Source organism: Crotalus tigris, unplaced genomic scaffold (genome assembly GCF_016545835.1).
Source record: "Crotalus tigris isolate CLP2741 ecotype Arizona unplaced genomic scaffold, ASM1654583v1 scf7180000024506.7606697, whole genome shotgun sequence".
Lineage (NCBI taxonomy): Eukaryota > Metazoa > Chordata > Lepidosauria > Squamata > Viperidae > Crotalus > Crotalus tigris.
The window spans coordinates 1,641,627-1,666,558 of NW_024100678.1; the positions used below are offsets into that span (position 1 = coordinate 1,641,627).

Below are 24,932 nucleotides of genomic sequence, written 5' to 3' on the forward strand. Positions count from 1 at the left end.
CAATTTTTATTCCCATATAAATGTGGGAGAGGAAAGAAGAAAAAGGCTGCAGCAGGAAGAAAAAATTGCTGATGTATTGTTGGACCCCAGTCTTATCCAAGTACATTTTTTGAACAGAAGTTTAAAAGTGAAATAATAAAAGTTGTAAACAAATGCATTAGGTGTTTTTTTCTATTAAATCAATATTTACACTTATTATGTATACCTCATGTTTCTGTTGACTTCCTTTTCATCTATCTTGATAGTTGTCATCAACGAAGCAGCTACCTAAGAGGTTAAAAATAGCAATATAAACTGAATTAATTATGGTATGTGTTTTTGTTTTCTTTACCAATGCTCTGCATATGCTTGTGTTGCAAAATAAGTTTGTAGCTTTCATTTTTTCCTGGAGTTGCAATAATGCATTTTCACAGCAATTAAAAAGTTCTTTAATATAAAAACTGTAATAATTGAAGATATTGGTTAAGGAAATTCCAAGTTGTGTCATGAGTAAACGGAAGCGTTGATATAAAATTAATAATAAAATAAAAATATATTCTAGGGTCTCAACCTTGGGAAACATATTCAGGGTAAGAAATTTGATATTAACATATGTCTGCATAGAATGTTGGCTGTACAATTTCCAGGGTCAGGACAATTAAGAAAATCTGTGAGTCATATGGATGCAAATAGAGCCAGTAAAAGATAGTGGGAATGAATTATAACAAGAAACCTACGTAGTTGAAAATAAAGCCACTACAAAGCTTTTCACTTCACAGAGAATGCTGGGAGCCATTCTTAGTCCAGTAATTGTAGATCTAACATCAGTTATGTCAAAACAAAGAAATCCAAATAACTTATTTCAAGGAATGTGTAGAATTGTTGAGGAAAAAAAGAAGGAACAAAAAGTGTGTTATCAACCTTCAAACTTCCAAACCTGCCATTCTGAAAACTATGGATGTAGCTTGATACCTCTGGAAGGTATATCAGAGATAAAATTAAGAAATAATTTCTCGTAATCTCAAGAAAGACAGTATTTTCAAGTTACATAAGACAAGGGTTTAGGCAAGGTGTGTAGGTTTACTAGTACAGTGTATAAAATATTTTAAATATTTCTGTTATTCTGTTCTGTTGTTAAGCAGAAATAATGATGACAAAATATAATCCAATGTTTCTATCCAGTGTACCTACCAGCAGTATAATCTTAAAAATCTGAAACTTGTCCATCTCTGTTCTAAAGAATTATTTTTTTCTCTTCACTGGTTCCACTGCTCCAATTCAAAAAAATCAGGCATTATCAGGGAAATCAACAGTGATTAGGAATACTGTATGGCAGACATGTCAAACACAAGGCCCGGGGGCCGGATGTGGCCTGCAAAGTGGTTTCATGTGGCCTGCACAGCTATCCTGGAAACAGTGAGGGAACGGCCCCTGCTGCATTGGCCCTGGCCGGCCAGGAGCCAATGTACAATTTTGGGGTGGCCATCTATGCTGAAACACATTCAGTCTTAGCTCCACAAGACTGTCTGGAAACAGCGAGGAACCAGCCCCTGCCGCATTGGCCCCGCCCCCTGGGTGCATGCTGGGGAGGTGTCACCCTTTGTGAGGAATGAAGAAATGCACCATCGCCTGAAAGTGGCCAGCAAATGGCCCTCACTTACTTCACATATCCGGCTTGATGGGCTCTGTCCTGGTCCCACCTTTCTGCCAGAGACCCTCAGATCTGTCCCACTCCTGCCCAGGCCCCCACAGGCACCCTTGACGCGAATGATGTAGAGCTGGCCATGCCCACCCAGTAGGCCACACTCATTCCATCCACACCCACCCAGTAGGCCACACCCACCCGGCCCCCCGAGGGCAACCGCAATGCTGATCGGCCCTCAATGAAATTGAGTTTGACACCTCTGCTGTATGGATAATAGGACAATCTTTGCTTGCCTACTGCAATAATCAGACTTTGTTCAATAGGCTATTGGCCATGACATACATTGGGGGTCCTAACTATAGTTCATTTTGGTAAAGTTAGAACTTCTACACACAACTAATCTTTTAAGTTTCATTGCTTTACTTACTGCATTATCTGGATATTTATTTATTTGTATCCTGCCTTTATTTTTACAAATAAGTCAAATAACCCGTATGCAACACACCTTCCTACTCCTATTTTCCCCATAATAACAACCTTAGGAGGTGAATTAGGTTGAGAGTGACTGGTCCCAAAGTGACTTTGACTTTCCTGCCTAAGGTCGGACTTGACCTTATGGTCTCCTGCTTTCTAGACTGATGCTTTAACCCAGGTGTAGGCAACCCTGGCTCTTTTATGATTTGTGGACTTCAACTCCCAGAATTCCTGAGCCAGCACAGCTGGCTCAAGAATTCTGGAAGTTGAAATCAACGAGTCATAAAAGAGCCAAGGATGCCTACCCCTGCCTTAACCATTATGCTGATTCTTGGTTCAAATTTGCTTATTTTATCTGTTTTTACTGAATGCAAATTTTTTAATTACATAATGAGTTATATGGAAATCTCAGTATGAGACTAATGAGGCCATATGATTTAAAGGCAATATTTAAATAACAGAAACTAATAACACTCTATCATTAGTTATATGTTTTATTTCCTTTGCAACAATGTCCACATTGGCTGAAATGATAAAAAAGTAGACTTGTATTCACTCTTCATAACAATCTTCCTGCAACTTGTTGTTAGCAAAGCAGCTTACTAGCAAAATATACATGAATTAGAAAGTGTCCTGAATATGCTGATAGTACTTTCACAATGCTTTTTTAATAGAAAGAGTAGCATTACTGAAAAAGCAGCAGCTGCAGATAAGGGAACACTGAGTTTATGCAATCTAATTACAGCGCTCAAGCATTCCAATAAAGCAGTTTACAAGCAACAAGGAACAAGGACAGCAGGTTTTCCATAATTTTCTTTAATAGCTCACTATCTTGAAAAGTCACGATTACTGAAAGGACGGGGATGACTCAATCTTTTTCCGCTTCAAATGCAACTGCTAGAGTGATGTAGTTATGCCTCCATTTCTAATGACAAGCAGTTGCTCTGTCAATACTTGAGGGATTTTCTTTCCATTTCTTTCTCTGCCGTAAAACAAGATCTAGGGCCCTGGAGAAGAAAGTTGAAGGAAGTGCTGTGATGTGCATTCCCAAACATTCTGGGAACGGTTTATTTCAATCCATATATCACTAATCACACAATGAATTAATTCTAGTCTAAGAGTTATTAAAGCAAACTTTGGAGACTTAAAACATTTTACTTTCGCAAAATTAAATGAAAAATCATCTGGTGGCTTAAAATCAAATCCATATACAGGTAGTCCTCAACCTACAACAATTGAGCCCAAAATTTCTGTTGTCAAGTTAGACAATTAAATGAGTTTTGCTCCATTTTATGATCTTTCTTGCCCAACTGTTAAGCGAATCATTGCAATTGTTAAGTTAGTAATACAGTTGTTAAGTGAATCTGGCTTCCCCATTGACTTGGTTTGTCGGAAGCGTGCAGAAGGTGATCACATGCTCCTAAAACACTGCAACTATCATAAATATGAGTCAGTTGCCAAGCGTCTGAATTTGGGTGACCTGACCATGGGGATGCTGCAATGGTCATAAGTGTGAAAAATGGCTTAAATCACTTTTTTCAGTGCTGTTGTAACTTTGAACGATCACTAAATGAACTATTGTACGTTAAGGATTACCTGTACTATTCCATTTATTAAATTTTGAGATTGTAAGGCACAGTTTTCCTTGTTTAGTTTTTTTATATTAATGCAAATAATGTGCTGTGCTTGGTACATTACTTTTGAGTTCAAAAACGGAATTATGTACACATAGCAAGGAAAGTAAATCAAAATCAAATATTTGTTGGTGCTTATTTTTATTATTTATTAAATTTATATGTAACCATGCTCCCAAATAACACAACAATCAGACCAAAAACTGGTACAATTAGAATAAAATCCTATTCTTTTTCCTTTGCATTTTTTTACTTTGTATATAAAATAGTTTTGAGAGTATGTGCATACACACACACACACACAGAGAGAGAGAGAGAGAGAGAGAGAGAGAGACATTGGTGTTTGGTATAAGGACAAAGCAGGGGTTCCATTATTTACTATGAGACCCCCATCATGATCTTAATCCATCCTTGTTTAGGACTTAAATAGAGAAAATACCATACATCCAAATTACATCTAAAGTTGTCAAATAGAATGTGTAAGATAGAAAATTACACTCCAAAAAGTACATTATCAGCAATCTCACTGCTCTTGAAAATGTATCATCTAACATTTATATAATACATGATTAAGTTCATGTATCATGTTCTGTAAGCTGCCCAGAGTCGTCCTATGGAAGAAATGGGTGACATGTAAATTTAATAAATAAATAAGTGAATATACAAAGCACCATTTAGAGAAGGTATTGGATGACCTTACCTTTTTCTTTTTGTTATGTGAGACATCAATCTTTTCTTCTAATGGGCAGGGCTCATCTTCTTCTAAAGTTACATTAAATGGTCTTTTATGTAGAATTTGGGAAGTCTGAAGATTTTGGCCACTGTGATCCAATCGTGTTCCCACAAGCTGCCGTTTCAACTGACAAGCTTTTCTCCAGTTTTTAAGCATCTGATGTATAATCACAGGAAGAGGAGATTTTCCTTGTGTGGAACAGATAAACTTCATATGCTCAATGGTTTTCATCATCTTCATAATGTGAGCCATTTTTCCTAAATCTTTCTTTTCGGCCAACATCAATTTCTCAAGAAGTGAAGAAAATTGGTTATAATTACAGTCTAATTCAGAAACTGTACTTCCATAATTTAAAGCGATAGCATACGGTGCCAAGTCTACACACATGGAGACAGGGGACTTGGATGTTCCTAACATTTTTCTTGTTTCTGAAAGTTCAGCAAGTTCTCTTGTGAGAAGATGAAGTGCATATGAGCAATTTAAACTTTCTGCATAGTCATAAGTAACATTCAACTCCTCCTGAAGTTCAAAGATGGAAGCCTCTACTGTTTCTATAAGCTTGTCTTTCCTATAAGACAGGAAAGCCATTTTTTCTTGGCACTGGAAAAGTTCAGGCAGAAGTGATAAATCAAACCATAATAAACTACGAAATCGCGGATTATCTCCTTGCTTCGCTATTGAGTTTTTAAGGAAAAAAATAGTTTCATATATCATTGCCAATTCAGTATATATTTCAATAGCTTCTGGCTTCAGAATGACAGGATTAATTCCTCCATGCTTCATGAACTCCAATATATTTTCTTGGGTTATCAGTACAGTTACATCCTCTTCTTGTAAAATCTGAAAATACTTTTTCAGTATTTCCATCTGTACTGTACATTTGCCCATGAGCTGTTGCAGTCTTTCAATATCTGCAGATTGTGCTTCATCCAAGATTTCACTTATATTACAACTATCTTGTGAAGTTAGAGACTTTTCAATGAAGCAATTTGCATTGTGTTGAGAACGTACATCTTTACAGTTAGAAGAGTCTTCTGTACATTTCTCAGTATATCCTCCAAAAGTTCTATTATCATTTCCACATCCAGAATTTTCCATCATACTTTCATAAATGTCATAGAGTTTAGCCACAGCAATTTCATATATTTGGAGCACTTCTTTCCCATCCTCCAAATGGTTATTCAAAAATGTATCTCTTTCTCGACAAACAAGGTTTTTAGCAGCATCAAAAAATATATGTTCCAGACCAAATAATGAAGTTTTAAGATTGAACTCTTCATTGGTACACGCCTTTACAAATTCCATTTTTTTACCAATAATCTCAATAATGATCCAGAGATGATTATCTTTTTCACTACTCAAATTCATGCCTGGAAGGCTTTTGGATACATTTATTAAATCCATTGTACCTTTTCTTGAATTTTCTAGGTCTTCTATAGAATCTCCAAAGTTAGCTCCACAAGTAAAAGGCACAGATAAAAAAAAATCAGATACATTGGAAATCTGTCTCATTACTGATTCACACTCTTCTATTTCTCGCCTTAATTTCAACAAGCAATAATAAGAATCATTCTCAGATATAGTGTTTTCAAAAGCTTCCATTAACTGCTTGTGGTAGATTTGTAATTCATTAAGGGCATTGTATTTTAATCTCATCTGAAAAGCAGGATATAAATTTGACTGCTGTTGATAACCTGACTGCCCACCAAACAGTTCGCTACACAGAGAATCATCATACCAAAGCAAACTTCGAAAAGTTGGCTCACCTTTTAAAAATCTTTTCTTATTCTCTATAAACTCCATTGTTTCCATTATAATTTGCAGCTCAACTAATGCTTCTATAGCACAAGGTTTTAGTTTCTGACTTGCTTGCATATTTCCGTTAGAGCTTTCAAGTAGTTCCCTAGAAAACAGAACACACTCAAAAGAACAACCTTGCTTTTTTTCAAAAGCTGCAATGAACAAAGGAAGAGCACTTTGGCAATATGAAACCTGTTCGTGCAGTATATTCAGAGATGAAGTTTTATCGGCCTTTTGTAAGATCTCTGATATTTTACAGTTAAAATCACAGGATTTTAGACCAATTCCTACTTCGGAAAGTTTGATGTGATTGCTGAAATCACTGCAATGGTCAAAAGAGGGGCTTGGAAAATAGCGTTCATTTTGCTTGGTCTCGGTGCTAGTGAAGGATTGGTTTGTTTTATTGGGCATGACATGATAAAGTGCAGTTAGTGGCGAATTAAAAGGAAGCTGGTCACAGTTATCAGCACTGCCTGAGGAAGTCTGCCTGCATGTGGATTCCCCAAGGATGACATGATTTATTTGTTTCAGGTTTTTCTGTCTTAAATCTAGGTTATTTAAGGACTTCAGAGGAGTGTCATGGATTATATCTAGTCTTCCAGTTGCAGAGTCAGTCATGGTTTCTGGTAGTCCTCTTTCCTTCATGTTTTCCTCTTGAAGTTTCTGTAATACGCAACAATGAGTGGATTGGCACAAATTATTATCTTCAAGGGATGTAGGAGACAGCAGGTCACCACAAGATGATATTTTGTTAGTAGTATTTCCTTGGTGTTCAGCTGACTTGCCAAATGATTTATAATGCCTATTCTCTTGATTCTTTTCTTGGGTATTTCCAAAAAGGCCTTCCCCAGCAAATCTCTTCTTGTTGCATATGATAGGCTCACCGCTAAGTGGCTCTATACTTTTAATTTCTGTAGTATCTAAGATGGCATTTTTTTCAGAGACTGTTTTTATTGCTTTATTTTTTGCACAATCACTGCTAAAATCTATACTGCAATCAGATGTTTCAAAAGAATCTAACAATAAGGCACCATTCAGTAAGTTGTTTCTTGTTTTGGACAACACACTACCTGCAGTTTTTCTTCCAGATTTTGTTACCGTTTTTAAACTCTGAACAGTCTTCCGAGCTTTTCTTAGGTGAAACATTGCACCAATTATTTTTTGAGATGGGCATTTGGTTTTGCATAGCAATGCTTCAGTGTTGTCAAGTGCACTTAAAATATTCTTAATATATTTTTCAGGCTGCTCATTTTTTTTAAACTGTCCCTTGGATAGTGAAGAACTCTGGGGTGAAGACCGTATGTTGAGTTCTTTCTTTTTGCAATACTGTTTGGAGTTTTGTTGTCCCTTTGCATATTTTTTCTTTTTTCCCCCGCTTGACCACTTAATACATTTTTTTGGTGCTGAATATTTTGTTGAACATTTTTCCATTTTAGTTTCTAATTTTGACTGAACTATATTGGTTATTGTAATTTGTAAATCAGGGCATGAAAATGTATTAAATAACTCAGTTCCTCTTTCCTCCCCAGATTTCTCCATATTTGAAGAATTACCGTTATTTGCCTTCGAAGTTGGATTTTTTGAAAGATCTACGTTCGAGCTAGGTTTTCCAAGCAGATTGTCCCAATCTAAACGTGCTTGTAAATAATAATAGACATTATCTTCACTAATATTTCCATGATTACATGGCTTGTGCCACATTGAGAGACGTTTCTTACACTCTTCTAGTACATTTTCTATCTCACCAGAAATGTCTAAGCTGTGGGTGTTATCACTTTTCATCTCTATATCTTGCCCAAATAATTCATGAACTTGACTACAAAAACTTTCAGAACTGGCATTTGAAAATGTTGTATTTTCTGACTGTTTGTTGATTTCCTTATTTCCCATATTTCCCAAAGATATAGGAACCGATGTGAGTAATGTTGTGTGATTTAATTTCTCGTGATCTGTCAAGTCAATATTTTTAGTAGGCAATGTTTGCAATTCTTCAAACTTCTCTTTGCAATGTTCTGTGTTTGTTTGTTCTGTTTCTATTAACGAGCTTCTTTGAAGATTCAAGTTAAAAAAAAAATCTAAAGTATTTGAATTTTCTGATGTTTCTGTACAATTGTTCATATTATCTGCCGGTTTCTTCAAGACCTTCTTATCAGGCTCTTGCTTTTTTCTTAATGAGTTTTCTGTTGCATTTTTAAATGCAGTTTCTGTTGCAGATTTATACTTTTTGCTTTCTTGTCCACATGGAACCTTCTCTAATTGGTTTACATGTATTTCATTAAAGCATGTTTCCACTGTGTTGTTTGTTTTACAGTTCTTTTGTCCTTCACAAAATAACCCCAAGGAAACGTCCTCAAAATTATTTTGATCTAACAATTCTGGCTTGGAAAGACACATACTTTCTTCACTAAGGCCTCTTATAACAGCAGTTTTACAGGTATCAGAAGGATGATACCTGAGGCTCTCTATATTGCTAATTCTTTTGGAAGATTTTTCTTTGATATTGTTTAGTATATAATCATTATCTAGGGAATTATTTGCTTTTTCAGACGGTGAATATATTTGCTTATCTTTTTGATTGGCTTCAGCCATGTTGGAGTTTTTAGATTTTACATTTAATATGTTCAGAGCTTGAAGCTTATTTTGTTTAAAATTCTCTGATGTAGTTTCCTCTGAGGGCCGTTCATAAGCATACATTTTTTTACAGCATGCAGGTTGAAAAATATTACCACAATGTTCTCCTCTAGATGAAGTACATTTGGTGTCAAGAGGAATTGAATGCTCTGTTTCAGAAGGAAAAATATTATTCTCTTGAAATTGGCTATCCATTTCTTCTCTATTGTACTTCTTGTTTTTGCTAGATATTATATTTTCAGGACTTGGTTTGTGTGTGCTTATACTGGTGTCATTACAGAATGGTGGTTTCACAATATGTTCTTCATTTTGCTTCACCACATTCTGTTCTCTTCTTGTTAATCTTGGATCTTTCATTGATTTTGAAGTAGTTACAGTACTTGAACCAATTTCCCAGTCATAAAAATCTTCCGGATTTATTTTTAAACTATGCTTCTTATCGTCCCCCACATGTTCACCTCTGATATCTTTGCTGGCTTCCATGTCAGATTTACATAGAATATTTGTTTTCATTTGTGTTGAATCCCATCTTGTAGCTGGCTTGCGTTTCTTTTTTCCACCATGAATTTTGTCTTCAGAATCATTCCAGTTCTGTGTGCTTCTAGATAAAGAAGAAACTTCTCCAGATACATCCATTTCTAGTGGTTTTCTGAAATGTTCGTAGATGAGTTGGCTTTTACCTATCCTGGTCACCCGTGTACAGTTTTCCAAAGGGATAACTCCTCCTGTTAATGAAAGAGAGATATGATTTTTGAGGGCTATAATATTTTATATATGGGAGAAAAAGACAAATTTTAACCAAACTCTGACTCTTTGATATGTGATGTGCTAATGTGGGCTTTCTAACTGTTCACCAAGATTTTACAATAGCTAAAATACCCAGGAATATTCTAACTGGTAAGCCAATGTAACTGTAGGAAGCAAACTTTTATTTTTGTTTCTAAAGTTTCAGTAAACAGTTAATCCAGGAGGGAAATTTTCCACAAACTCAATTTGGCTTGCAAACAATTTTATACAAAACCAAGGATAGAACAGGTTATATTATCAAAAAGGGAAGATTGAGTAGCTGGATTTTAAAAAATATAGAGGCAGAGCAAATTTCTGTAACAGAATTTACTGTAGAATTGCTATGTTGACATGCTTGAGTAGTAATAATTTTGTATTTGCCTATGAATTATTTCCTGCTATTTTTCTGTTTTTCCAAAAAGCCATGGCAGTGACATAAGGAGGCAAATTTATCAAAATTTTCTGACTGTAACATTAAAAACTCTGGCCACGTCCAACCAAGAGTTTTATTATAGAATGACCCTCAGAATCTTACTGGAGTGGAAGCTTGTATTTGTATCTTTTGTGCTTTCTTGACATTTCTCACATCTTTTTCCTTCTGTCAGAAATCTATCAGGTTGGGGAAAACATAGCAGCACAGTACCTTTTCAATGGTAGCAAACAGTGAGGACAATTAACCAGTGGAAATGCTTGCCTTCAGAATTGTGGGCCCTCCATCATTGGAGGTTTTTACAGTAGTGGCCAAAATTGTGGAAACCTTTTGGGAAAAGTGTATTTTTGAGGTTTGGTGGCTAATACCACTTTTTTTGGAGTAGTACCATAAAATTATATATCAATGGAAAGATAATTTAATCAAGAATGTAATGCAACATAGTTTGTTCAATTATTTGTACTGTATTCTATGAAAAGTTATAGCCAAATAATCAGAAAAAGGAAGCACAACTTGCTTAGGTTGATATCAGGTAGCTTTCCTTCATCTGATTGTAGCCAATGAGCATGAGTGTTTAGAGAGCCAATCAGGTGGCATCTTGTTTTGGCAATGAGCCAATCAGATCACAGTAGGATTCAGTGATTGATGTCATGTATTGAAGCTGAGAGGACATTTGTCAGTGTGTTATGTGATCGCTATGAAGTTGGTTGGGTTTTTGTGTATTCTTTCATTTAGTGAGCTTGTAAAACGTAATGAAATTAAAGTAATGGTGCAAAGAGTTGACTGGTCACCCAGAAAGTGATGTAAACTAGTATTATTAAGTGAACAAGGCTGCAGTTATAAAGAAATTAGAAGAAAAAATGGTGGAAACTTAACCAAAGGTGGCATTTCTACTGTACACTTTTCTCAAAAGGTTTCCACAATTTTGGCCACTACTGTAAGAAGAGACTACACAGTCACTTGTCTGAAATGGTATAGGGCAGGGGTAGGCAACCTTGGCTCTTTTATGACTCGTGGACTTCAACTCCCAGAATTGCCTACCCCTGGTATAGGGTCTCCTGCTTGAGCAGAGGGCTGGACTAGAAGACCTCCAAGGTCCCTTCCAGCTTTCTTCTCTTCTCTTCTATTTGGAACTAGCTACTGAAAATTTATTTTAGAGAGTCTTTTTAAAAAGCCTGATCCTGAGCTGAGGGCTCAGAATGGTCTGATTAAGGATAAAAAAGAGGAAGAGTAGTTCTGAAGGCAGCAGTGAGAAGCCTGGTGGGGGCTTGGGCATCTTAATGTAATATTTTTGCCAAAGATATCCTTTGACGATCCATTTCCTTTCACTTATGCAGCCTCTAGCCTCTGCATTACATAGTCCTTTCCCTTGCTGGTTAGTCCAGATTGTGCCATCCATCCGCATAAATACAAATGGCCATCCACATACTTCTATTACCATTGTCCAATGGCAAGAAATGCTGAATTTCAGGAAGACCTGGCTGTCCAATACCAAACTAGCAACAATCTTTTCTTTTGAAAGAAAATTTCAAGCACAATAGCAAACAATACACATTTAATACTTTGACTAGATTTACACATCCGACAAAGCCACCATTATCTGTGGGGGAAGGAGATATGGGAACAAAAGATAACATTTGCCTTGTCACATCGCTTTGCATATGATGCAAATGATTTAATGTTGCCATAATATACATGCAAGTCACTCATCTCGTGTCAAACTGTGAGATGGGTGGCAAATAAGGGAGGGAAATACATTTAATAATAAATAAAATCTTATATTATCATGGCTTGTACTGAATGCCTAGGCCTAAAACCATAGTTTAGCAAACCATAAGCTGGCTGAGCTCATATGAAAAAAATCAAACAAAAATCAAACAAATCACAAGTATGTTAATCCGGCCATTACTTTTTAATATTAAGATGGGAGAAGAAAGGTGCAGGTTACTCAAATGCTTACGAATGAACAATTTCAAGAGCACTGCAGTGAGGAAGGAGCATTTAAATCTGAAAGGAGAAATTTGCTGGCCAGAAATTACAACTCAGAAAGGCTTATTGAAGTGCACTTAAGAAATGTGAAGCAAAATTTCATTTGAGTAAACCTGCACCTCCTTTTACATTGTTACACAGATATAAAACTATAAGAAATAAAAATGTCTTATTAGATTGTATTCATCCAGTTCTATTTTTGGTTTATTATCACTGAAGACAACTAGCCTCTGGAAAAAAATCAGAAAACAAATGGGCAGAAGGGGAAAAATGACAGAGAGGAATAGGAACGGGAGAGAAAACAGCAGTTCTTTTTTAAAAAGGGGCCTGTGTGTCTATATCTATTCAGAATTCAAATCAATGGAGTTCAGTAGGGTTTGCTTCCATAGATGTGCAAAAAAACACAATTTAAAATCAAGAAGGCAAAAATAATAAAATGATTTTTTTTCCCCCAAATTACAGAAAAAGCTGTTACCTTGCTGGCAGGAATACAGATGAGACAACGATAGAGAAGCAGGAAAGTAGTGGAAAAGCAGACTAGGCTGTAGCAAATGCGAACAATTAGACAATGAGATGGACCAAAGATTCTTGGAACTCTGCTGGCGACCTTAATCATACACATTATGGAGTTGTAGCTTAAGACCCAATTACTATTACCAAGTTTATTTTTTAAGCCATGACTAAAGAAACCACAGCTTAGCCTGTGAATTTAGCCTATGAATAATGCAGGTACGCATCAAATGGCCATCAGAAATATGTTGTAAAAATCTGTCTGACCAGTAGATAAGCAACAAAGTGTTCCAAAATACATGTCTTTTTGCTTTGATCTACTGCAATGTTTTGTCATGTTTGGCAACTTTAAGATGTGTGGACTTCAACTCCCAGAATTCCCCAGCTAGCATGAAGTCTACACAAAGTTGCCAAGTTTAAAAAAAAATACTGATTTAGTGCTTTTGCATTCCAGAACTGGGAGTCCTAGCTATGAAGTTAAATACAGAAGCTAAGAAGGAGACATGAAACAATGGACCTATAACATGTAAAACTGGGCAGAATCAAGGGGGGGGGGGAATACAATAAAATTAACATAAAAGCTCAAGATAGCTTACCAGTATGCTTGGGTAATCTTTTAAGTCTACACTTCAAAGATGTTAGAAAGGAATCAGCCCCTCCTTTCTGATTAACAGATTTTACATGTATTACAGCATATGGAAGACATTGTCTGGGCTTATCCACAGGTTTTGAATCTTCGTTATATTCATAAAAATATACCTGCGAATGGAAATATTGCAAGAACATAAAAATAAATACCTGGATAATTAACTTTAAACTTAGACAAAGACCAAAAATAGTAACCTGATTGTGATCAACAAAATGAGTGGTAAAAGTTTTAATAGGTTTCAGCACATCTCTCTTATAAAAAGTATCATACAAACTAGGCGCAAAATAAATGTACTAGTTTTGTGAAAAATTAAAGTATCCAATGTGACAATTTGCATCACATGTTTTTGTAATTTTAGTACAAAATTATTTGCTAATTTTCATTTAGAAAATGCAGGATAAAATGTCTATGGAAAGTATTTAATAACATTTTAAAAGTAAAGCAGAATTAAAAATCCCCCTTTAATTATCAAAGCTGTGACAGCATTCATCCTCTCCTAAGTGTACTGCTCCATACAGTATATACATTTATTTGCAGAAGAAGACAACTGAATTCAAAGAAAGACTGCATATATTTTATACAGGACATCAACATCCAACTAATTTCTACATAGCTTGGGACCAGGTTACATGAGGGAATGTCTTTTTACAAGAGTCTCTACCCATCCAATTTGATCCAGTAGGTCAATATGGGTATGCTGCAGATCCTGTCAGCCCAAAAGTGTTGACTGGCAGTCACTAGGGCCTTCTGTGCTGTAGCCCCTAATTTGTGGAATTTTTTCCTTTTGGAGATTAAATGGTCCCACCCTTTTGACCTTTTGTAAGGCTTTAGAAGCTTGGCTATGTACCCGGGTCTGTGGCTTGGAATGTGTTTGGGCCTTGTTTCTTGATTTTATGTATGACCCTTCCTCAAAGAGTTAAGACTGCTCTACCCTCCTTGTGGTTACATGATCATAAGTTGGATTTATGACTGGCTGCAGTATCCCACGGTCACATGATTTCATTTTGCAACATTTTTTGCCATTTTCTAGCAAAAAATGCATGTTGGATAAGCTGGATTCAGACTTACGGCCACATCATTCGCTTAACAACTTTGATAACTCACTTCATAATAGTCTAAAAATGGTCATAAAATCGAGTCCGGCCATGTGGTGACTCAAATGTGTGATTGCAATGACTTAGGATCAAAATTCCAGGCTCAATTGTGGTTGTAAATCATGGACTACCTGTAAAGAGGCAGTTTTTATTATATCTGCCCTGGCTAGTAAAATATATATTGTGGTTCTTAAGCTTGGAGAAAACCGGGACACTTCCATACCAACAATGGCTGAATGATGAACCAAAACAACCCAATCACAAAAATAAACCTAGATACTTTATGATAATTCTTCCTGCACTGAGTAACTCTGTAGGTCAGATAAGACTTTCAGTTTTCCAAATGCTAATCTCTTGCACAATTAGTTACTGAAAATACCAGCCCTCGATTCTTCATGTGAAATGCTAGATTTTGTCCATCTTGAAGAGCCTAGAAAAAGGGTCTTCTTTATAATGATGTTAGAAATAGAAACCTTGTTCACCAAATACTTTTTGTTTGACTAAACTTCATATAAGGCTATATTCAAGCTTTGCTATAGCCTCTGAATATATTGTTTCTCAACTGTACACCCCTCCTTAAAATTCAATTATGATAAACTTTAAAAAATGAAATAACTTCAAAAAACAACCATGTAGGACAGTGGTTCTCAACCTTTCTAATGCCGCGACCCCATAATACAGTTCCCCATGTTGTGGTGACCCCCAACCACTTATACATCACCGGGTGCCAGGGGCGTGGCCAAAGAAAAAGGGGAAAAAATGGCGGACAGCCTTGTTTGGCGACCCCCGTGAAATGGTCGTTCGACCCCAAATGGGGTCCCGACCCACAGGTTGAGAACCACTGATGTAGGACATCATGCTTTATCTCCCCTCTAATAAAATCACTAAAGTATTACTTACCAAGGACCCAGTAGCCTGATCCTCCAAAGAATCCTTAAGTGAAGGATGAATTCTAGACATATGGCAGTCGAAGTTTGGAGTTGGATCCAGTACAATTTTCTTTTGGCTTTTAGGTGGTTGAACCTTTTTAACTTTTCCTAAAAGAACCTAGAAATACAAAATAAACAAAACCTTTTCAGTGTTTTTTATATTACACTAGCTTATTAGCAATGCAGTTCAGCTTTTTGGCGCTATGAATCTTGAAAAATAAAGTGCTTTATTGTATAACCATATGTGGTAGTTTTGAACTATTTGTTTTATAAAAAAATATGGGCATTCTGCAGGCTACATATGATCTTCCATTGTCAGTAGTATGAATAAGCTCCAGAATATATTTCTGTAGAGGGGGAGGAAGGGGAAAGAGATGTTCAAGTAATTTCTATAACAAATAAATTCTTAGATTGCTGGACACATTTGTAAATTAGCAGGTATAGAGGAAGCTGCTGGCTTACACTAATGGCTGCCCTTAAATGAAATGTGAATTTTAGACACATTCTCCCCCCTTTTCCTTGGATTCTTACACTAATCCCTTTGGCTAATGAGTTGGGTTTTTTTAAAAAAAAAATGAAATTGTCTCGCCATATAGTTGGCTTAATAATAATTACAAATTCTGGTAGTGTTTTAGAAATAATCCTTGGAACAATCATGGACTTCTTTGTTTCAATCAGCAGTGTCTGCACTAAACTACAAAGGCATCAAAGTAAAGCACACTCACGCAGAGACACAAATTGATTCAAATAAATGAAAATAAATGAAATGAAAATATTTACATGACATCATTGTGAATGTTTCATCATTTGCCTTCCTTTGCTCTCCCCACAATTTCTTAGGTTTAATTATATATAATAAGTATGTATTACATATAATTATAAATTATAAAATAATTTATATTTTATATTTACATAATTTATAATTATAAAATAATTTATAATTTTATAAAATAATTATAAATTATATAAAATAATTTATATATTTTATAAATTTTATAAAATAATTATAAATGTGTAATTATACTTTTTCAGCTTTCACATATCCTTAGAAAAGCCCATTTTAAACTTATATTCAAAGTGTTAAATCTGTTTGGAACCAACTCCTTCCACAGAATAAAGGGTACTTCAGGATCCAAACCAATGATTCCCCACATTACAGAGTAATTGCTTTACAGTTTTAAAATATATATGCAAAGACTCACCCTGAATATAATGATATTTTCCACTGGAAATGAATGTTTGGATGCATAATTCAAAGCAATATCAACATATCGGAACAAATAAACTCCCAGCTGAGGGTTTCCTAATTCTTTCATGATGTTTATGGAATGACCGGTGGTACATAGGCCATGCTGACAAATTTGTGGCACTTCATCTCTAGAGACAACTAAAAAGCTAGAGAGTTCTTTATCTTGCTTTCCTTCTTCACGTAACTCAGTCCTAACAATAAAAAAAGATAATGTTGTCAAGGCAGGTTCTACTCTTTATGTAAATTAACTTAAAAGAGTAGCAGTCAATTTCTTGGTTTCTTAGTAATATACCCTTGAGTTTCCCCTTTTAAGCGAAATGTGTCTGGGCCTGTCAATGTAGAGTATATCAGTGTACATCAATTATTACATTAGCTGAAATAATGATTTGCTTATATACTTTTGTTATATTCTTGCCGCTATCAAATTATGGACTTCATGCTGAATGCCAGGTCACGCCATAACTGAAGTTTTAGCCTGACAGACTTCATTTCTTTTGCATTCATGGTCTTAACATTTGATACAAATCATACATTTTTATTTATTATAATTATTTATATCTTGCATTAAACCCATGGGAATTGATGGTATAAATGATCTTAGCAGAAAAGCCAAGAAGTATATGCTGAGGTTATTTATAATTGACTAGGACCTCTTGAATCTGTCCAATTTTCTAAAGACCTCATTAAGAATTCCCTATTGTGTATATTGTCTGGATTCTTGGGACAGGAATCTACAGAGCTTGCATATGCCCAAATTTAATCAACTATGAGAAACTTGTGACATACAGAGATATTTTGAATACTGGGAAATTACAAACTAAACAAGAACTGGAAGAATAGGGCATTGAGCTATCATGGTGGCCACACTTGCAAATGCAAATGAGATACGAAAAAGATGCTAAAACATATGGTTTTTATAAAGATCAAACTATTGTCAGAGGAAAAACTGATTAAAAAACTTCTATAAATTTTTGTTAAACCTGAAGATGAAAGATGAACAAGTTAAAGAAACAATGATAACTTGGGCAAAAAAAATTGGGCACAATATAGAATTAGAAAAATGACAAAATTTGTGGGAAAGAAACTATAAAATATCAAGGGCAGTTACTTATAAAGAAAATTTATATAAAATGTTTTATAGATGGCATTTACCACCTGCAAGATTAGCAAAAATATTTAAATCATGTCTAGTAACTGTTGGAAATGTAGGCAAAAGCTAAGGGCATACTATCATCTTTGGTGGACATGCCCTAAAGCAAAAGAAATTTGGTCAAAAATTCACATATGGTTACAGAAAATGTTAAGAAAACATGTAGATTTTAAGCCAGAACTATTTCTTCTAGGTATAATTAAATATATTAAATGTAAATATTTAACATTACATGTATTAACAGCAGAGAAAATTACATTTGCACAGTATTGGAAAAATGAAGAAACACCATCGGAAGAAGATATAATTAGGAAAAATTTGGATTGTGCGGAAATGGATAGGCTTACATTGAAAATGAAAGAGAAAGAAGATACAGAATATTTTCAAACATGGGATAATTTTTATAAATGGCTAGAAAAACAGAGAGTAGAAATGGAAGTTGTATTAAATATCTGAACCCAGACAACACATAATTAAGCACTAAAGATTTGTAACTATAAAAACTTGATAAAATATCTATTAAAACAAATATTTAGACCAGAGGAGACACTAGTTCAAATCCTCATTCAAGCAGGCTGATCACTTTAGGCTGATCTCTATCTCAGATTGTTGTGCAGATGCATGATCAATCATGGGCAAAAAGCCTATTCAGTAAAATCATTAATGATCTGTATTTTTACATTAGATCAATTCACCTTTTTGCAATGAATTCTTCTTCCAAATCTTTATTATGAACCATCTCTATTTTATGAAACTGCCATAAAGATTCCAAATGGCACTGTATATCAAGACAATTTTCATTCAGACGTTGTTTAATCTCACTGTAGTCCCTCTTATTAGCAGGGCACTCTGTTAAAAAATCTAAACATAAAGAAAAGGAAACAAAAAAAATACAAAAAAAAAATCAGTGTTCTCCCATGGTAAACAGTAATTCTAAAAACATAATTTTAAAAGTTTCAAAATTAAGAGTGTGGTGGCGCAGTGGTTAGAATGATATATTACAGGCTAACTTTGCCCTTTACCAGGAGTTTGAACCTGACTGGCTCAAGGCTGACTCAGCCTTTAAATCCTTCTGAGGTCGATAAAGTGAGGATTGTTGGGGGCAATATGCTGACATTGCAAACCATCCAGAGAGTGCAGTGTGAAGCATTATGGGGTGATATATAAATCTAAGTGCTATTACTATTGTTAATTTGGAAAATTTCCAGCAAAAATATTTTTCTAGAAATAAATGTTAGGAGGTAAAATGATTGGGGGAAATACTTTTGTCATAATCTTATATCAACTAAAGACATTTGCTTTAATTTCAACACTGGTTATATTTTTGCCTTTAACATAACATATACTTTCTATATTATATTATAAGAACATGCATTGCAATTAAGAAACCTTCAGAATCTAGTCTGAAACTTGACTCTTCACCAGCTAAGACCTTGCATTAAAAAAGCTGCAGCAGGTTTTAATTCCACACTGATAAGCTGAGATGTGAAACCTCAGTCTACAAAGAATATATAAGAATTAAATAAATCTGCCACATTTTACAACAGGCATGGACACTTATTCAAATTAAGTCTTCAAATTCTTTTTGTAGAGGTAAGCCAGGGATCTTCAAACTCAGCTGGCTGAGGAATTCTGGGAGTTGAAGTCCACGAGTCATCAAAGGGCCGAGTTTGAGGATCCCTGATATAAGCTATCCAAATTCAATCATATATAATAATTTAATGATTTTCTTAATGAGACTACATAGTCTCCAAACATAAATGTTTACCTTTTCTGCTTCATATTGTTTCTTCTTTGATGGGAGTATTTTCAAATTCTATCTGCTTCTATTTTTTCTGTGCACAGAATGTTCCTTCTGTTTTATTCTTTAACTATGTTTTACTTTGTTCTTTGAATGAACCTCTTTGCAATTAAAAAAAACACACACAATCCAATCAAGGCCATGATCAAGGGCAAGACCATGAGATTCCAGTATTTCAATTAGGAACCTTGTAGTCTGGGTCCAAAATCTGACCAAAGAAAATAATTGAAACAGCAGCTACAACAGAAGTGCTGTAATACAAAACCTCCGGATAGGTCTATGTAGAAAGTAAGGAAGATAATTTTGATGGAAATTTACAGGAACAGTTACCTAAACAAAAGGGGCATGAAACATTTTTTTTTTGAAAGTCAGAGCAAGGAAATAACATTTCGAATGACTCAGGTAGATGCCTTCCTGATTCATCCACGTTTAAGAATGGGAGGAAGTGGAGCACGTCAGATTTGTAAGATACTGTTATTACAACTAATAAATAAATGTGATTTTATCCTTTCTGTGGAGATGATTTCTGAGTCTGCTCTAGCCAATGGTGCTGACAATATGTCTAGAATCTTTACTTGAAGAATATTTTCCTCTTTGTTTCAAACATATCCTGGCAATAACTTTTTTTTACTGTCTTCCCCATAAGTTTCCTTTATCTTGTCCGCAGTTAATAAATGAGACAGTTTGTTCTTTAGCTCTCTCCACCACCCCTCCCTTTATTAAGACACTATTCAAGGGAAGCTTCAAGGTTTACAAAACCTATAAGGCAAGGGTGTCAAACTCAATTTCATTAAGGGCCGCATCAGCATTGTGGCTGCCCTCGGGGGGTGTGTGTATGGCCAGGATGGGTGTGGCCTACTGGGTGGGTGTAGAGTGGGTGTGGCTTACTGGGTGGACGTGGCCAGCTCTACATCATTCACGTCAAGGGTGCCTGTGGAGGCCTGTGCAGGAGTGGGACGGATCTGAGGGTCTCTGGCAGAAGAGGGTTGGGACCAGGGCAAGTGCCAAGGCATGGTCCACTGAAGGAGCCTAACTGTTCCTCTCAGGCCATGCGAGGGGGGGCTCAATGGTGGTGCGGGCTGCCAGGAGCCCTGGACAGCAGAGATCAAATGCCCAGCCTGGCCCTCAAGCACCCGCAGCACCAAGCCCAGCCCCACTTCCTCAAGGGGGCGCCCAGCTGCACTTACCTCATCCTCAAGGTTCCTGCTGTGTTTGCTCTCCTTACCCAGGTTGCTCATGATGGGTACGAGGGCAAAGTCAGAGGGAGGCCCATTCCCTCTCCATGGGAGAAGACCCAGCTTTGTATCCAAAGCTTCCTTAGCAATAGGATGGGAGACCCCCAGGATAGGTCAGAGGATGAGGCAAGGGGATGGTGAAAGGGCAGCAGGACAGGACTAAGGCAGGACTTCCCTCAGACCCTTCCTCTCCTTTCCTTCTTTCCTTCCTTCCTAAGTACAAAGTGGTGGGAAAATATTTGAGATGAGGGAGGGAGAAAAACAGGCAAGAAACACAGCTGGGGAGGTGTTACCCTTCGTGAGGAATGAAGAAATGCACCATCGCCTGGAAGTGGCCAGCACATGGCCCTCACCTACTTCACATATCTGGCCTGGTGGGCTCTGGGGGAGGGGATGCCTCACAGCGCCAAGAGGCTGAGCCAGGTGGTGCAAAGCTCGCCAGCTTTGCATCTTGCTGCCTGCTGAAACTGGGCAGGCTGGAGGCTAGGCAGCATTGCACTTCTCATCAGATTCGCGCCACCCGTCTCAACTCTTGGCACTATGAGGAGAGCGCCCCGCTACCTGCTGAAACCGGGCAGACTGGGAGCTGGGTGGCCTCGTGTTTCTTTTGGGATTTGCCTTGCCCTGCCCAGCTTAGCCTCTCAGCACTGTGAGGCGAGCACCCCACTGCCTGCCGAAACCCTTCCCCCAGAGACCATCAAGCTGGATATGTGAAATAGGCGAGGGCCATTTGCTGGCCACTTCCAGGTGATGATGCATTTCTTCATTCCTCACAAAAGAAGTCACCTTCCCAGCATGCACCCAGGGGGTGGGGCCGACGCGGCAGGGGCTGGTTCCTCGCTGTTTCCAGACGGCCTTGTGGAGCTAAGACTGAATGCGTTTCAACGTAGATGGCCACCACAAAATTATGGATTGGCTCCTGGCCAGACTGGGCAAGGGCCAAGGCAGTGGGGGCCATTCCCTCACTGTTTCCAGGATGGCTTCGGTGGGCCACATGAAATCACTTCGCGGGTCACATCTGGCCCCTGGGCCTTGTGTTTGAAACGCAAGGCCTTAGAAAAGAAGTCGCGGAAGTGGCAGAAATTGAAAATAAAAGGAATTGAGGGTGAAGGTTTGTTCTCCAAGCTTATGGGTTGGTTTCTGAACATTTCATTACCAGGTTAGGTAACATCTTCAGTGGAGTATAGGGGATGTCATTGTCAGTGTTCTTCTATTTATAAAGGCTTCATGTGGTCTGTAGGTCTTATGATGGTGAAGTCTTGTCAGGTGAAGGTCCCCTCAGGTCAGGGTCTTGTGATGGATCAGTTGTGAGTTGCCACAAGACCCACACCTGACCCATCACAACACCCTGGTCTGATGGGACCCTCACCTGATGTGACCTCACCATCACAAAACCTACTGACCACACGAACTTTCACCGGAGCTACAGTATCTGTCACTATTGCATAAAGGGAATTGATGTAGGACAGGGAGTGACAGTGGGGATAGCAAATTTCACACCATGATTATTTTGGTTGGAGAGTAATTCAACTCCATTGTGTTGTTGTTGATTTGTGATGAACCTTTAGATACAACCACATTTGGCTTCCCTTCCACCTTCTGGGTGAAAGGCAGGAACGGCTTCCCCTGATCTGGCAGTAACAAATCCAATACTATATCCAATATATAAGGTTTTCTTTTTTAAAACTGAGAACTAAATTTGATTAACAACACCTGGCATATTCTTGAGCAAAATATCTCAAATAATGTGTTTACTGTTATCGAGACTACAAAGCCCAATAGATACCATGCTGCAGTTACTTCAGGTACATGTGACCTTATCTATTATAGGGCACAGCTGGAGTATTAATAAGGGCTCCTAAGGGCTCAATCCAACTGCCCCTGGAATTCCTTCTGGTATCCCTGGGATAGGGGATCAAGATCATCAACACCTGTAAAAACTAATTTAAAGGCATTCCTCAACTTAGTGACCATTTGAAATTATGAAAAAGGAAGATGGAAAAAGGAGATATATGCCTGTTCTGGATCAGCCAGTTAGATGGGTCTGTATGTTAAAATGTTTGGCATTTATTGGGTTAAGCACTGTCTCCTTAAGAGATGGCTTATGGGTAATGTAGTTTAGCTATTCAGTAAATCCCATGTTAACAGGTCAGTAGGAGGGGCTACTAAGTTCATCATAGGATATCCTGGCTACATGCCAGTTTGGAATGTCTTTGTATGAGATAAGCATGGGATCACCGGAGGACACACAGTCTTATTCCATGCTAGAACGATCTTAACCCACATTAGAAGTTGATGTGAAGGAATTATTGATTTTTTTACCTATAGAGATGAACAGATATGCAATATCCAGAAGAAACTACAAGAAACGTGAGTTCAGCAGTATTCCTTAATAAATATCTGTTTTACAATCATCTTTATTGAGTCATCTGTCTGTGCTTGAATCGAAAAGCATCTTGATTCAGGTGTCAGAACAATGCCCCAGATTCGAAGTTCCAATAGTCGGTGCCCCCTGTGGTCATGTGACCACACTTTAGGCACTCAGCCACATGGTCATATTTACAGCTGTTTGGAAGGACTCATGGTCATGTGACGTTTTACAACCATTTTGCCAAAACGAAGCACATCTGATTTTTGGCAACTCCCTGCCATAGTGAACAATGATTTCGCTTAAAAACTGTGACATTCGTACTTACGACTGCCATATTTGCTTATCAATCACCACAACAAACATCATAAAATTGGGTTAGCAACATGACTGATTTGTTTTATGACTGTTACAATTGACAACTGTAAGGGACAGGTTGTAACCTGAGGACTTCCAGTACTAATTTCTCCTTGCTTCCTCAACAACAACTGAAAATGGCTTTGCAGAGATGTGTATCACTCAAAATGATTACAGACATATCTTATGCGACATTTTCACACACAAATTTGTGCAGGAATAAGAAGATCAAAATTATATTTTTAACATAACTACAAGTTAATGTAGTGATTAATTTACCAGGCTAGAAACTGGGAGACCATGAGTTCTAGTCCTGCATTAGGCACAAAACCAGATGGGTGACTTTGGGCCAGTCCCCCAGTCCCTAGCCAAGATTGCTTTATAATTTTGTCAAGAAAATGGCAGAGATTAATCCAGGCCTTAAAATAACAACAACAACAACAACAACAACAACAACAACACACACACACACACTTTCCTCCAGTCAGCTCAATTCTTGATAACTAGATGGGCCTATATATTTTAGCCTCTTTCTATCTGTAGAGAGATGATTTACCATTTCCTTTTTCTTGTAATAAAGAAAAAATAAGAATGAGATTTTTTTCAATCTCAGTAGTTCCCTTCAAATTACTAACCTGATGAGTCTTATCTTTTTTTTTTTTTTTTTTTTACAGCAGTCATGATCAGCTATGTGCTGCCACCTGTTCTGGATTCAAGTCTCTTTATGTACTGGGATATGAAAAGTAAAGACATGACAATTTATTATTTTATTTTATTAATTTGAGTTCTACCACCTTATTTTAATTAATTCAAAGTGACATATATACTTAGTGCTGCCACCTTCTATTTTACTCACAACAGCCATCCTATAAGGCAGACAGGACAGGCCTAAAGTCACCCAGCAGCTTTCATGCCCAAAGGAGGACTAAATAGTCTCCCAATTTCTAGGCTAACACCTTATTCAATACAACAAACTGGCTTTCTTACATTCAATGTAAGGATAAAATTAGCAGAAGCTAACATCAGAAAGCCTGTTGAAAAAAATATTTTCACAATGCTTACAATTTTAAACAATGTCAAACAAGGAAAAATCCATACTTTTCCTTTTTTTAAAAGAAACACCTACCTATTCTAGACAGCTTTGAGCTAACTTAGATTGGGGAGAACCTTTGAGCATGAGAGGCCTATGATTTCATTCTGTTTCTGCAGATTTTTCAGAGATGGACAATCACTGCTCAAAGAGTTTAACTGGATTTACTGCACACTGGAGAGAGTTGAACTAGATTAGTATACTTTTCCAATTCCACAATTCTACGATTCTAGATTAAAGGATTAGACCAGTGTTTCTCAAATTTGGCAACAGTGGAGCAGAACGTGAACTCAGTAGTAAAAAAACTGAATATAATTGAAAGTATACATCCAGTAAAATCTCTCTTATGCCTACAAAATACGTACAAGTAGTCCTCATTTAGTGTCTTCAATTGGGACT

At 36.9% G+C, this 24,932-nt stretch overlaps 1 protein-coding gene across 4 annotated transcripts in view; it reads right to left on the reverse strand.

Moving 5' to 3' along the window:
- Positions 1-24,932, reverse strand: part of TEX15 (testis expressed 15, meiosis and synapsis associated) — a 41,019-nt gene that overhangs the window by 7,828 nt on the left and 8,259 nt on the right. For 3 of the 4 annotated variants that reach the window (XM_039333653.1, XM_039333652.1, XM_039333654.1), the window contains exons 3-8: positions 18,378-18,543; positions 16,486-16,723; positions 15,255-15,401; positions 13,208-13,370; positions 4,433-9,621; positions 206-267 (exon numbers count right to left, since the gene is read on the reverse strand). In XM_039333653.1, coding sequence (XP_039189587.1) covers positions 206-267; positions 4,433-9,621; positions 13,208-13,370; positions 15,255-15,401; positions 16,486-16,723; positions 18,378-18,543 — 5,965 coding nt within the window. Of the gene's footprint in view, positions 1-205; positions 268-2,578; positions 3,106-4,432; positions 9,622-13,207; positions 13,371-15,254; positions 15,402-16,485; positions 16,724-18,377; positions 18,544-24,932 lie in introns of those variants that run through there. The other variant, XM_039333656.1, reaches the window with a different exon arrangement.